The 15,887-nt window shown below is 34.2% G+C and overlaps 1 protein-coding gene across 1 annotated transcript; it reads right to left on the bottom strand.

Annotated features, from left to right (window-relative positions):
• Positions 1–2,964: 2,964 nt before the first annotated feature.
• Positions 2,965–12,103, bottom strand: LOC106059180 (zinc finger protein 830-like). Its single transcript, XM_056024058.1, has 9 exons — positions 11,967–12,103; positions 9,503–9,602; positions 8,411–8,519; positions 6,857–6,875; positions 6,104–6,294; positions 5,558–5,658; positions 4,993–5,070; positions 4,486–4,562; positions 2,965–4,115 (listed from the first exon to the last, which is right to left on the bottom strand). Exons 1-9 carry the CDS (start codon positions 12,077–12,079, stop codon positions 3,959–3,961), a joined length of 945 nt encoding a protein of 314 aa, XP_055880033.1. The 5' UTR covers positions 12,080–12,103; the 3' UTR covers positions 2,965–3,958.
• Positions 12,104–15,887: the final 3,784 nt, after the last annotated feature.

Below are 15,887 nucleotides of genomic sequence, written 5' to 3'. Positions count from 1 at the left end.
ATTCATTGAATAGAAAAAAAGTAACAGCTCTAAACTTGTTTGTGGCCCATTATTTCAAGTTTTTATAGGGGGGTAGGCATAGAAAAAAACTAATTACTCTAAAAGTTTTCAACCTTTTGTAATTATTCTGCTTCACTTTCATATTTGTATATACAACTTTGTTTGTGCCGAATTTCAAGGCAAAATATTCATAAATAAATTTTTTATCATGCCATCTCTAAACAAAAAAATATGAAAATGGTTAATAGGAGAAAACAGCAAAAAAACTACAACCTCTGTGGTAAAAACTAAGTTAGCATCCAAAATATAAAAAAAAAATTTAAAATACTTCCACTTTGAATTAGGACATGTTGTATACACAAAATTGTTCAGAAATAAAAGCTGTATAATATTCAGATATAAAAAAAAATCTATAATTTTGAACCATAGGGGGGTTTAAGCTGGCCCTAAAAAAAAGACTAATTTAAATAAATAAATATAATAGTAATAACTATTTTATATTGCACACATACTGTTGTGACAAGTCATTGATCTAATAATGATACAGTGGTTTGCTTTATTAATACACCTATTTTTTTTTTGTCTAAATTTGCCAGGAAATGTCTTCTTTGGTATTGAATGCATAATGTGTAGTTTTTATCTTTAGGGGAGAAAAATTGCCAGTCACCTTCCCTCTGTTGCTCAGCTTCTACAGATTTGGAAAAGGCTGAGACGAAAATTGAATAAATAATTTGGGGACAATTCACTTTTAAGATCAATAAATAGTACAGGATCATTATTAGAAGTTAAAGCAAGTATTTCTATCTTTAAAGGGAGAGGGGATAACTCTGTTACATGCATAGGGAGTTGTAGAAGCTTTGGTAGATCAGAAAGGCCGATAACTGGCATAGGTGATTTTGATAACGCTAGCTTAATGCTAACCTAACAACTTTTGCAACCAATCTAAGAGAGAGAACAATGTTATCTGATTGTCCAGAAATAATGAAAGATCTCAATGATAACAATATTAGAAATGAATTTAAAGTTATAACATTATATTAGAACTTTGTTACTTTAATATAAAGATAAATTTCAATGATACAAAATAATATGAAACTATTCAGTTGTACATGTTTTCCCTTCAAAGATAAAGCTATAAGGTCCTATCGCTGTGTCCTTTTCCCACAAACTTTAAAGCTCATATAGATTTATGCTTTCCTTCAGGACGTACCGGCATTTGTTTCAAGTCATACTTTTATTCAAGTATCACTACATTTGTACTTATTATACATAGATAATGATTATAATTTTTCTTTCACTTATTTTTTTTGTCACAAGTGATGACATAATAATTTTTAGTTTGTTGAATTTATAATTGATTACAGATATTGACCAGAGGTGTAGTGAGCTTATCTGAAGCCAGGGGCATGATGCCCTCCTGCCCCAATAAGCCTATGTTAGTGACTTATTCTGGCAGGGTTTTTGTCAGAATATTCTCTGTATCATATTGTCTTTAATGTTATTGTCATATTACCTTAAGACTAAATGTGTTGTCAGTGTTCTATAACTTCTTGATCTGATCTATATTTGTAACATGGTTTTAATATCATAGAGCTTTTGATAAAGCATGGTATGTAAAGGGACAGATATTTCATTTTTGCATGTTATATAAAGAGTTATTTAAAAAAACTGCATTCTCATTAATCTTCTGACTCAAAGACAAGCTTTATTATTGTTGTTATTAAAAAAAAATTTTGAAGATAATTTCTGAATTACAAACAAAATAGACTATACTTGCTTTATTCTTGTTTCCTGATAGTAATATCAGTTATTTTCCTATCTCCCAATTGCAACAATGATGTCCCTGATCATATTGTCTACAGACCACTACTGCCTGATCATAATGTCTACAGACCACTATTCCCTGATCATAATGTCTACAGACCACTACTGCCTGATCATAATGTCTATAGACCACTACTCCCTGATCATTATGTCTATAGACCACTACTCCCTGATCATAATGTCTATAGGCCACTAGTGCTACAGTTTAATACATTATTTGACCTATTTTTCTTATGCTGTGTGACTTTCATGTTACTAAAACCATTCCAGAGTACTGAATGTGAATGTGCAGACAATTTAGTTTGAAATCATTGGTGTACACAACACTGTTGATACATTATTGATATTGAACTGGTAGATCTTGATTTCTGATGTCTACTGTCTGTAGCTTCTAAAATTTGTGTTGAATAAATTTTTTAAATAACTTGAGTGTATTCAGTTTATTATATAAATTTGTATAAACTAGAAAAATATGGATTTCTTTAAGCATATAGTGATGTTTTTAATTCCAAAATCCAGTTATAACAAATGTTGAAGTCAATTGTAGTCAAGTTAATTAATTAGATACTAGCAATTACAACTTGACATTAACGTTTAATCAGATACTATTTCACAGTGGACTTAGAATATAAAATGTCTCATTATTTATCTGCAAAAATGCAGGAAAGTAATTCTTTGAAAAAAAAAACACTTTTTTTTTAACACTTTGCAGAAATGCTTGACAATGAACTGGTGAGGTATATAACCTAGTTGTTACTTTTTTGTTGTTGCCCACAGAAACAGATCAGCTTTACCTAAACTCTGCTACTGACTGCAAATTCAACTGTTTCTCATTAATATCTGACATCCATAACTTAAACACAATAATTTCATTTTTTTAAAATTCTCTTAGAGAATCCATCCATGTTAAAAAACAGCATTCAAAGTGTTGGGGATTGAACTTCAGTTATAAAAGTTGAACATATATGAGAGCTTTGCTACTTAGAATTTGTGATGGGGGCTTGAAGTCTGAACAAATTATTTTGTCAACTGTCATACTGGTACAAGTCTACTTAAGAGCCTTGACCTGCACTTATTATTAACACAAATTGTAATATGCTCATTCAATTCATTAAAAATACAAATGTTCAACAATGAAAAAAAAATTGAATTAAATTTTTATTTGCAAAAACAATGTTGATGTGTGATGGGTGTAACAAAATCAATGAACAAGAACTGATGTCTTTTTAAACTAGTTCATATGTAAGAATATTATAATGAGGTCAGATTTAACTTGGAAATTATATACAAAAGCTAACTCAGGCCCAACCTAAACAAACTTCATTGTAATAAAGTTTTCAAGGCAAAGGTTGGCTTCACAAATATCTTTGTCTACATAGCAAATGTAACTCGTCATTTTCAATAAGGAATGAAAAGTTTCTTAAGTATGAATACAATAATAGATACATTTTACAATACATTACAAATACAACCTGTTTGTTTTTTACAACTCATTGTGTCAGAGAGTTGTGGGAAGCGTGGGCGAGAGGCCAAGTGCGCTTGAACTTGGCTACATAGAAGGGGGCTCGAGGTTCGACACCCGACTCGGGCAGAGTTGCGTTTACTGAGCGCCTAAAGGCAGCACGGAAAACCAACTCCTAGATACCCCCCCCCCCCCAGGTCCACAAATGAGCTTGGACCAAAAGCGCTCTGAGCATGCTATAAGCATGAAAGTAGTGCTATATAAAAGCTATAATAATAATAATCCCCCCCAGGCCTGTATTTTGAAAATAAAACCAATGCAGAATGCACAAGCAAACATTTAAAACCTACTTGGTTTCCATGGGATAAGAAAACAACAGGTTAAATATCTACATGCTTTTCACTAGTGTTGATGAGTTGGTAATTTGTGAATTCAAATCATTTTCAAAGTTTATCAGGGTCTAATCAATATACCATCTGGTATGAAAGGGAAACCTATTAAATAAAAAACCTATTTTCAACAGGCAAAAAGTCTTTGCCTGGTTATATCAACAAGACATAGTATGATTCAATATTTTGAACAGAAGATAAAAGCCGACATAAATGGCTCTTTGCAGCATCCTTCAAACATTATTTACATCATGGGGAAAAAAAACATTCCATCCATCAAGAACTAGTTCAAAGATTTTTTCGCTCTCCAATTTAACAAGGAATCAAGCTCTTCATCATCCACCTCATCATCAACATTGTCTTTGGAACCATCAGGTTTACAACTTTTTGCAATGGTTTCTTTTTTCACATGCAGATTCTCAACTTCCTGCCAACGATGACTGAAACAAAAGAACATTTATGATCAATATTTTTTTTTTGATTTATAAAGTTGTTCTTTTTAAAGTAAAATATGCCGCTGGTCAACAAACACAAAATGTTTTCACATTTCTTTTTCATTTAAACAAGAAAAAAATAACACAAAAAAACCTGGCTCAAATTATTCAGTTGTATCTCAGAGTTAATGGAGAATGTTTTAATGTTTCTAAATAGAATATGCAGTTTATCATTCAATTACTAACATCCTACTATAAAATATTATGGAATTTGTTGAGATTTTGATTGGACCTTCAAACCCTTACAAAACAAATACCAGGTATTCCAACAACTATAGATGAAATCCATTTATTATACTACTGACTCTGAACTTACATCTGATCATCTATCTCATCAATGTTTCTATCAATATTGACTTGTTCATCTTCCTCTTCCATGATCACTTCAGATACCTGTCATATGGAAGAAACAGATATGGTAGACCACAGTAGTATAAAGCTATTTGCATAATGTATGGACAAAACAAAATTTCTAACCCAAGACCCAAGCAGAATATTCAAGAATATTCTTTGGCTAGGAAAACATTTTTAGGTAGGGGAATAAACATAGCGTGGAGAAAATACATACTTAGATAAGAGACCAGAAATATTTAGCAAGAATGATCTGGCTAGAAAAAACATTCCTATTTAGCTAAGAGAACATATTTAGTGAGGAGAGCATGTTTAGCTAGAAGGTCATACATATCAAGCTAGATCATACATGTTTAGCTAGTAGAACATGTTTAGCTAGAAGTAGAGGCAAGGCAAAAAATTCAAAGGAAAAAACAAAAATAAGAAAGTAGAATATAGACTATGAAAAGATGGATTAAACATTTCAATGTACCTGCGCCTCTTCTTTGATTGCCTTCTGAAACAGGTCCCATTGTTCTTCATCTTTGTCTTTGTACTCAACATTTCTCACCTACATTCAAATAGAAATAAGGGAAACAACATTTTTTTTTTTAACAAGTGGTGTAACCCCCCCCCCCCTTTTTTTTAACCAATAAGGGAACTAACAAAATGTGCAGACAATTTAGTTTGAAATCATTGGTGTACAAAACACTGTTAATACATTATTGATATTGAACTGGTAGATCTTGATTTCTGATGGTCTACTGTCTGTAGCTTCTTAAATTTGTGTTGTATAAATTTTTAAAATGACTGTAAGAGCATTAAGGTCACAGACCTTCTATCAAATCTTCAGTATGCAGTGGTTCTATGAGCAAAAAGGTTACTGTTAAACTCTTCATATTGATCACTGTTTCAGTTTACCCATTTTTGTCCACTTAATTTATTTTCTCCAGGAGTCACCTTTAAGAGGTACCGGTAGGGGAAAAATATCTAGCACCTGCTGTACAACATCTATTAACAGACCAAGGGCAGGCACTATTCATTAGATAGTTATCTACCTTTGCATCTAGTTTTGGGTCGTCAAAGAATCCTTCAGGAAGTACTTCTGACATCTTCTTACTGTGGGCCTGTTCAGTCTCAGCATCGTGGTCAAAGAAATCTGAAATATATATAAAAAAAACAATGAATGGCAGAAAGTTAATTTTCATTAATGACTGCACAATCAAGAATGCAAATTTTGTTTCAGCACTATTTAAGACTAGCATTGAAAATCTTGACCATATCAAACTACGTAAACAACTATGACTGATTAGCATCTTCTTTTGGGAGGTTCCAATGTCACTGTGACTTCTAGAAAAGTCTATTTAGTTAGTACACAAAGTAGATAAGTGATAGTAACAGGGTCAGATAAGATCAGCATATTGATGTAATAATCTAACATTAACTTCAGCAAGTAGAATATTTGGATTTACTATTTCTGTGAATTGAAATTCAAAGAATTCAACATTTACTATCAAGTTGTCACTGGGTATAGTTCAGTGTTTAACATTTACTAATCTGTTCAAACAGAATTCTAAAGTATATGCAAATATAGTATGCTTTACCATCAGGAAGGTCAGTCTTAGCTGTTGATAGTCGAGATGATTTTGTTGGTGAATCTGTAGAGTTTTGTGTAGTTTCCTTATCATCATTAGTGTCACTCTCATCTGAAGATGATGATGATGATGAATAGCCTGCCAACAATGCTGCTTTTGCCCGTTCTTTTGTATCACTTTGAACAGCTTTGTTGGAAACACTGAACAAAAAATTCATACTAATTAAAACCTTATCTACAAACCAAACTTTTGATTTTTCTTAGATATAAAAAGAATGTAGTATTCTGTAACCTTTGAAATTATTAGTTTAAAACAAACTAACACAATGTATGGAATACAAAATAAAAAAAGCAAATTATTTTTTAATGAAGCAAAGAGATGAAAACAAAAGCTAACTCAATGGTGCAAATATAGAAATAAGCATTCACTAACATCTTCAGCCTCAACAAGTCTAATTCAAAGATAAAATTTTTTCTTCAAAATTTTAAATCATTTTAACTGAAATAGCTATGAAACTAGTAAATACACATTATTAACCCCAGAAGTACTAGATAAAGATTTCCATTCCTGCTTAATGGTATGTTTCACAATCATAAAATGTTTGATAAATGTTAAACACTTTTTACAAAACAACTCTTAGAGCTCTATTTAAGAAATACTGCTGATGTTATTCCATCTTCTCCTTGTAATAACTATGGAGACTGTGAAATGACATGCAGACAAAAATTAATTAAAGCAAATAATTGAAAGAGACCTACTTACATTTCCACTTCAGCAGAGCCTGAAAACAAAAACAAAAATTGTTTAAATTCCTGAAAAAGTTCTATGACAAAAATAATTTCATTATTTGCATATTGTGATTCAGAAAAATGTTCATGTATACTGAGAATATAGTAAGAAAAGATTTCCTTGAACTATTGCTACTATGTCATTATACAACTCAATCACTCAACATTCATTCCATTGGCCTCTGTCAAGACTCTTTTTCTCGCTCATATACGTATGTGTAATACTAAATGTACCCAAGTCCTGGGCAATACCATAACGACACATACAACGACAAAATAAGATTCAGAATACCAATTCACAGATGTGTAATATGTTTATTACATTATCTGCACTATAATACAGAAAAATAATTTGAGTCTACACTTAGACTATAGCTATTTCCAAAAGTCCAACTGTCCTGGACTAGGAACAAAACCACACTGCCCTATTATGAGTTACATTATATTTAACAAAAAACATCTCACCAAGTAAAAACAACCCAAAACAGTTTTGAAGTCAACAACCTGAATTGCCCCCCTTCTCCTCTACAGTAAACAGGAGACCCAGGCTGACCAGAACTCAGTCCTGACAGCCTCCTTCAGTCGTAGAACGACTATGGTTCATCTCAGAGCACACTTCCTCATGTGGCTGTGGAGCCCTATTTTGGAGAGATACTCCCGTCCACAGATAGCGCAGGTTAAGGTGGCTTTTGCTTCGGTGGTAGAGGAGCTGGCAGTTTTTCGGATTGTAGGTTTTTCTTCCTGAGCTGAGACCCATGTATTTTTACTGTCCATAGCTTTTTTGGTCACTGTCTCTCTCCATCTGTTGCGTTCTAGAGTTATGTCTTCCCAATTGTCAGTATTGATGTTCACTGATTTGAGGTCACGTTTTATTACATCTATGTAACAGAGGTGGGGGCGACCAGTTTTTCTTGTGCCAGTCACCAGTTGACCATAGAGGATGACTTTTGGGATGCGCTTGTCCTCCATCCGGCGAATATGTCCAAGCGATCGCAAACGGCGTTGTCTGGGGCTGTAAAGATGCTGGGAATACCTGATCGCGCAAGGATCTCAGTATTGCACACTTTTTCTTTCCATTTGACATTCAAGATCCTACGGAGACATCTCAAATGGAATGAGTTCAGTTTTCTCTCTTGCTTTGCGTAGGTGGTCCATGATTCACTGCCATGTCTAATGGCTATGTCATTATACAACTCAATCACTCAACATTCATTAACACTCTATAAACGCTGTAATTCAATTTAAGTAAATCCCATTTGTAAATGCATGCCCTGGTTAGAAGCAAACAAAATTCCTTTTTTTTTTTGTATTTATATTATATTTATGCTGAGATTACAATTATTACACTCGCTAAATATTTAAATATTTCACTTGAATGTTTTTTTACCTGATGTTTATTGAAATAAGGTTTGTGTTGCACAAGCTTAGAGCTATTCAAATATAAGCTCCTTGAACAAAATTAATTCTTCAAAAATACAGGTTACAACATAACAACATATAGAAAATGCTAAGCAAGACAAATACTTGCCAGTTTTCAGTTTCTTGGTGCTTGTCTGTAGGTCATCATCACCTTTCCGCTTAGCTTTCACTGAAGTATCTGGTTTGGCTGGACCCTGTGTTTTCAGCTCAGAGACACGCTAAGAAATAGCAAGTTTGGATTAGAACTTTGCTGTTACTTAAGTTTGAAAAGGTTTTATGTTTTACTTTTTCTGTAAAAGGCTTTCCCAATTACATTTCACCCGAGAAAGATATTTGCCCAATTATGAAGTGAACCCATGGAACCAATTGCCCACACTCCAGTAAGGGGAAAGAAGCTTTGGTAGTCGAACTCTAAACTGTAATTTCAACTGCCTGAAGTTCAAGCCCTTTTATTGTCAAAACATCACCAAACTAGTTCCAAACACTTTCTACAATATTATTTTAACATATGTCTAAAGGACAACGGCTTTGTCTGCATCATGTGGAAAAATATGCAGTCGCACCTGGGCTTGCGTTGTCTTGTGAAACACTGCACCCAATCATCAGAATTGAAGACAATGCCATTATTGTTAGTTTAAAGTGAAATGTATTAATATAATTTATGTGAATGATTAGCATCACAATTGAAATTTGAGATGAGCAGCTTTCTACAGATTTAACTCTTTCTCTCTGTAATTATTTTTCCATGTTTCAAAGGAATTCTCCATTTTGCTTATTACTATTTCACTACCCTGTTAAGATTAAGCTTCAATAGCTATGTTGTTTGAAATCAGAAAATGTTGTATTTGATATAGAATTAAAGGGAAATGCATGCTCTTTTTATATAACACAAAGTCAAGTATATAAAATTAAACATTAATAAAATTCAATGAGGTCAAATCAATGATGGTACCGTTGATTAGGACAGAAAGAGTTAATAAATACTTAAGTAATTACTGTCACAAGATGAGATAAAACTACACTAAAACCTTTTCAGTAGAAAATAAAATTTTTTCAAGGTTAATTGTTTTTCAAAAACATCAGAGGTCATATATAGCAAAAGTGAATCAATTGAAAAAACTAAAATATTTAGAACTGATGAATTGACAATATTATATAGTTTTGATTTCATATTAATAGATTCACATTTTTAAAAAAATACCTCTTTATGTTGCTTGCTCAAAATATGAGCAGACCAAAGGAGATCATTTTTAACAATGCTGTTACAAAGTACACACATAAGTTGATTGAGACTGTTATACCTGGAGAAATATAAAAAAAAAAAAACAGTTACAGGGCACCAGTGTAGTATTGTCACCTGAAACAGCAGAAATTGCAAACTGCAATAATATAAATAAAATCGACACAAACAGTGACACGTTAGTATTGACCCCTCCTCAAATCTCTTCCCTAACAAAATTAGTTGAAATTAATTAACTAATAAATTAATCTTATATTCTTTAAGTCAATTATTCAGAAGTTTAAACTTTGAAATTAAATGGACAACAAGCAATTTTTAGAATGTATTATATATCCATTACCACTTCTGGCAATAACCTTATGGTAGAACCATCATAACTGACAGAATGGGCAATAGTTAGCAGCTGGTACCTATCCCAGAGTAAGCTTTAAATAGGCTACCCACTTAGCCAGTGAAGGAAAACTCTGAATCCAAAACTCTGATGGATTGCAATTATACCCAAAAACGGGAATAAACACTGAGGAAAAATCAGGGGACCTTTATTCAGCTTGCAGCACATGGTGCCTACACCCATGCCAGAACCTGTATTGTTGCTGATCCCAAACTATATCAGACATCTTTCATTCCTTTGGACACATCATCTGTTTGGAGAGGGGGCAACTGCTGTGTGAGCAACAGCATTCAAACCACAACTAAAGCCCAGGCTTTCATCTAATTTCTATGCGCAACTGAAGGAAGTCCAGGCTTTTATAATTTATCTAATTTCTATGCGCAACTGAAGGAAGCCTACAAAAACTAGTAGTCTTCTATTAGTAATAGTGGTAATAGATGGTAGATCTATACTAGTCAATTGGTCAAGATTTTATTAAGGCAATGTGATGCCACAATCAAGAAACCTTCCTTTTTTTTTTTCAGTTAAGAATTTGACATCTATTTAATTAAAGATAATTTTTTTTTAAGAAAAGTGGTAATTTATTTAAAAAATAGACGTGTAGTTATTATTTCTCTGAAGCACTATTTTACTGAACTATCATCATCGGCCGTCACATGACTTTCGTCATAAGGGCTGTGACAGTTTGTGCAACCAAATCTCTCCAATTTTTACAGTCAGCAGCTGTTCTTAGCGGGATATCAAGAAAGTCCAGTCTTTAATTTTATATTGTCCAGCCAGCTTTTCTTTGGATGACTCTTTCTTCACGTTCCCTCAACTGTATCTTCTTTATGGATGACTTTTGACAGTGAGTCATGCCTTACAATATGCAAGACTAAATGCATGATGTGCAGGAGCTAATCATCTTCTTTTTTAAAGTAATGTCTGTATTTTATAAGATAAGATGACCGAACCATATAATCAAAATCATCCAAATGTAGATCTAGATCTAGCTCTAGATATTTAATCAGTAATTAATGAAATCTTAAGTATTGTTAAGTTAAAAGATATAACAGTATATCACTGATCTATGAATATATGTTTGTTCGTGTTTCAGAGGTTCATTTAAAATTCACGATTTATATAGTTGAAATATCACAACCTAGACCTAGCCCACCCGAAGAAGTGTGCAAGACTGAGATCTTTGCGTGAACAGGTATTCGCAGTATCTTTACAGTCCCCAGACAATGCTGCCTGCACTGGCTTACACTTGGACACATTCGCCGGATGAAGGACCATCGCATACTGAAAGTCATTCTCTACCTATGGGCAACTCGAGTCTGGCTCAAGAAAAACTGGTCACCATCACCTTCATTACATGGATGTAATAAAAAGGGACCCCAAACAATGAACATTGATACTGACCATTGGGAGGACATAGCCCTACTAGACCACACTAGTTGGAGAGAGACACTCTCAGTCTCAGTGACTAAGAAAGAAAGCTATGGACAGTGGAAAACATGGGCCTCAGGCTCAGCTCTGAAAGAAAAGCGTGTCATACGAAAAATGGCCAGCTCCTCTACCACCAAAGTCCAAGACCAAAGCCAAAGCAAAGCCGGCAAAGGCCACATTAAAAGTTAAAAGTATGATTAACCTGCGATATTTGTGTCTCTCCGAAATAGGGCTCCACAGTCACATGAAAAAATGTTCGAGATGAACCATAGTCGGCATAGTCGCCATAGGCATAGACGTCAGTCGTCATAGACATAGTCTGGACATAGTCAACGATAGAGTTGATCTAATACCTGTATTTTAGTTAGTCTATTCTACTGAGACACACTCACTGTGACTGAGTACTGAGTAGTACTAGACTAGACACTAGTAATGACTAGTAGACCAGGGCCAGTAGTAGACTGAGTAGTGAGTGTGACTGACTGAGACTGAGTTGAGTCACGAGTCGAGTGTGAGTGAAGCCAGGCCAACACAACAGGTTTCAACAACTAGGCCTTTACTAGGGTCTAGATTTCTAGATCTAGATTATTTTTAAAAACTCACTTAGCCAATGGATGCTCAATCTTTTTAACAGTTCCTTTTACGACAGTCTGTTTTTCCTTCATAAATCGTCGCAAATCATCTTTTGTAACTACTTTCTTTTTGACGGCTGCCATTTTTCTAAGTTGTTGTTGCCAACTTGTAGAGCTATCATAAACAAATCAATTTAGAAAAATGTAAAGCTGCCACTTTAATTGATTTTTATTTGGTAAATAAAGAAGACTCAAAAAGGGATATAAAGCAGACTTTAATTACAAAATAATAATAATAATAATGGAGAAGTAGTGTTACCTTATTCCTTATTAATTATTAGATCTACATATGATATCTTCATCAGATTAATATAAATCAAGTAGGCCTAATACGGCCTCTTTAGAAATATAAAATTTATTCCAACAATATGGACACAGTCCACTGTCGTTAGATCTAGAAAAAAAAAGACCTCCTTTCCTAAGATGTCTCCTTAGTCCATTATTCCATAGTTCCCTGGTTAGTCTCTAAGCTAGTTCCATTCTGAGTTTTTAATGTACCGTCGCGTCACCCCTAACCCCTACCCGATTAGTCCCAACTTCTACGTAGGCCTATTACTATCTAACTATTTCGTCATTACGTTATAAAAAAATAAACAATGGATTTGTAGAAAAATTAGGAGATAAAAAGCAAAATTTGTGAAGAAATGCAGTAAAACTACCCAGGGCCGGCCATAAAAATTACGGGGCTTAATTTAATAAATGCTTTATAGGCCCCTATTCTAATTTTTTTTTTTACAATAACAACCATTACTATTAATTATATCATTATATCAAAATTTATTTTAATTATACAACATGCATAGGAAGCAACTCAAACATAATAGGCGCCAGTGGCTTAATTAAAGTAAAAGTTAAATATTTTAACCATTTAAATTAGCCTGTGACAAGAGCCATTATGACTGAAAGTGATATGCTAAATAGCGGGGCCTAATTTGGAGCAATCTGTCAAATCGGACTAAGGCCGGCCCTGAAATTACTGACTTGTTGCATTATCAGTTTGGCACAAAAGATTTAAAAACCATTGTTGAACGTCCAGATAATAATGTTGAGGAAAGAACAGATACGACGCAACATATAGGCCTATCCCTTCCTTGGATATATATTTACGAAGATGATCTGATGAAGGTATAACTATAAACCCTCAAATTTCATATGTAGGACCTACATGTGCGCCGATGTATCACAACACGTAAAAAGCTCTCCATTCTCTCACGAAACAGTAGTATCTTGTGGCAGTTTTGAAGTTAACTTTGCCTTACCCGATTCGGCACGAACTATTTAGGTAACGAATTTCCAGAGGAATCTAGCTGGACAATATGAATCTAGAGGGACAAGGTGAATCAAGTGGGACGAGATGAAACTAAAGGGACAAGATGAATCTAGAGGGACAAGATGAATATAACGGGACAAGATGAATCTAGCGGGAAAAAGATGAGAATAATTGGGAAAAGATGAATCAAAGTGTGGGAACTTTTTAGTTCAGTCCTAGCCCAAGCCTCATACAGGAGGGAATGGAATTTCTACCGAAAGGATTCGAACATGTGACCATCGAGACGACAGTCCGGAGCGCAAACCACACGACCAAGCAGCCATACAAACAAAGAATATGATAAGGACGGTGACTGTGGCGGTGATGGTGATTTGGCGGTGAAAGCAAAGAGTCGTGTAATAACTGTCCAATTTACTGTTCTAGAATGTTTAAAAGTTACACTTATTTTCAAGGGATTGTATTCCAATTAGACTATAAAGTTCGTATTTTTTACGTTGCCATGTACGCAAGTAGCTAGTGAGCACATTTCCTGCATGTTGAAATGTGTAAAGAATAGGTCGAGAAACATCACGTGACACAAAGACACTATGAAGAATTCCTGTTGATGTTCTACAAGATGCGGTCTTTAAATGTGATCCATAGGATACTTCTGTGGCATCACATAAAGACCGCAAAACATAACGAAGAGACTAGAGACAGTGTTATATAGAGTGATTGGCCCTCCCGATGACCTGCTAACTATTGTAAAAAAAAACAACACTAAAACTCTCTGGCCATATTACGGGGCTCGCAAAGACCTTCCTTCGTGGAACAGTACCAGGAAAAAGAAGAAGAGAAAGAGATGGGAAGACAGCATAAAAGAATGGACGGGCCTGCCATTGAAAGAGGCAAGAGATAGAGAAAAAGGGAGAGAGAGAGAGAGAGAAAGAGACAGAGAGAGAGAGAGAGAGAGAGAGAGAGAGTGGAATAGAGAAAGACGGTCAACAAATCTTGTCTGGTGCCCCAACGATCCAACAGACTAAGGGCTATCTGAAGGTGAAGGTTCTAGAAGAAACTGATTTGGACAAAATGATAAACGATGTGGCAGCGAGAATTGCGTTGATGAAACATCTTCTTGAATGTGGATATTTTAATGCATTAGGTAGCAAGAACTTTTACATTAAGTAGTTCATTTATATATTTTTTTTTTTACTTTACTATTTAAATATAATCAATAATTTGAAATTCAAATAATAAGTATTCAATTTTAATTAGTTTGATTGCGCATGTACTGTACTGTTGTTGTTTTTTTTAAACACATTTAGATTTCATATAGGTTAGTTGCGTGTAAAATACGGAAACCCATGCACTATTATAATGAGCTTAAACTTATTTATAATATCACTTACTATATGGAACGCAATTTGTGGACAAGAAACTATATTAATGCCAGGGGCGATCTGGATACCCGGCCCGCCGCTGGGTTCAACAGCTCCACTGACTGGATTTTGGTGACACGTCGCACACATTAGGACTCCAACCTTTGCTTTCGTGCATGCATTGTTTCAACACGAGGGACTTGAACCAAGGGTTTAACAGTCTTGCTTTAATGTACAGACGAGAAATGTGTAAGCCCTCAAAACTGCTGTTTATGGATTCAAGAAATGTAGGCTACTCTGTTTTTACAAAGCTTATATCAGCTCACTCTGTCGGTCTCTCTGGTAAAAAGTTTGTACACGTTATTTCTCCGACACCCAATCTCGGATCAAGATGAAATTTTGCACAATTATTTCTACTCGCACATATTTATTGTTGTTGGTCTACATCTTTTAGGCCTACAAATTAAATTACATAACTGATCCAAACTAATGGATACAAGTACACTATTATGGATTAACCCAAATTGAACAAAAAAAAATTAATAATTTTATTATATTTGCAGTTTAATAATGGAGGTATTGTATTTATTTTTAAATAAATTTTATATTTTTTTTTCTTGTTTTTAAGTATTTGTTATGCTTTTGTTGTTACTCATGTGTCGATGTCCTTAGTCTTCAGCAATGTCGTCAGATCCAGTGGCGTAGAGAGGTACCACACCCTTGGGCTCAAGATTATATTTATTTATTTATTGATCTATTGTTGGTTTATTTTTATTTGTATTTGTTTCTTTCCACGATGTTGCTACAGCCTCACTTAGGGGTAAATCAAGATCTGATTATCAACTATCCCAAAGCTGGCTTAACCTCTTTAGGGAGAGTTCATTTTTCATTTGTACGTAATATCTCTGTGTTCAGCGTGTCCTCAGCACACAGAGATGAGAATGTTTGTGGAAGGATCAATCAATGTCTTATCTTCAAGCCAAGGCTAACGTTACGCTGAAATAACACTGCACCATTATTGTCTTTGTAATTCTAGGCTTTTTCAGTGCTCCGACTTTTTCAGTGCTCCGACTTTTCCATTTCTTTCCTATTTGCACCCTTCATCCTTTTCTCTATCTGAAAAAAAAAAAATAGAATTTCACAGCATGCGGATAGTATATTGGTTTCTACTTATGAATTACAACATCGCGAGCATTTAATTACGTTTGTCATTTAAAAAGTTGCCTTTTATTTGTTTACATTCCTATTTTTTTAAGCTACCTAA

This window comes from Biomphalaria glabrata, chromosome 3, assembly GCF_947242115.1.
Source record: "Biomphalaria glabrata chromosome 3, xgBioGlab47.1, whole genome shotgun sequence".
In the NCBI taxonomy this organism is placed as follows: Eukaryota; Metazoa; Mollusca; class Gastropoda; family Planorbidae; genus Biomphalaria; species Biomphalaria glabrata.
Note: the sequence above shows the minus strand (reverse complement) of the source record. Positions and strands in the feature narration are given on the sequence as shown.

Coding starts and splice junctions, on each gene's coding strand:
- LOC106059180 (XM_056024058.1), bottom strand. CDS start 12,079: ATGGCAGCCGTCAAAAAGAAAGTAGTTACAAAAGATGATTTGCGACGA. Junction 5,659..6,103: donor TAAGACTGACCTTCCTGATG/GTAAAGCATACT, acceptor TATATATTTCAG/ATTTCTTTGACCACGATGCT. Junction 4,116..4,485: donor GATGAGATAGATGATCAGAT/GTAAGTTCAGAG, acceptor CTTTTGTTTCAG/TCATCGTTGGCAGGAAGTTG.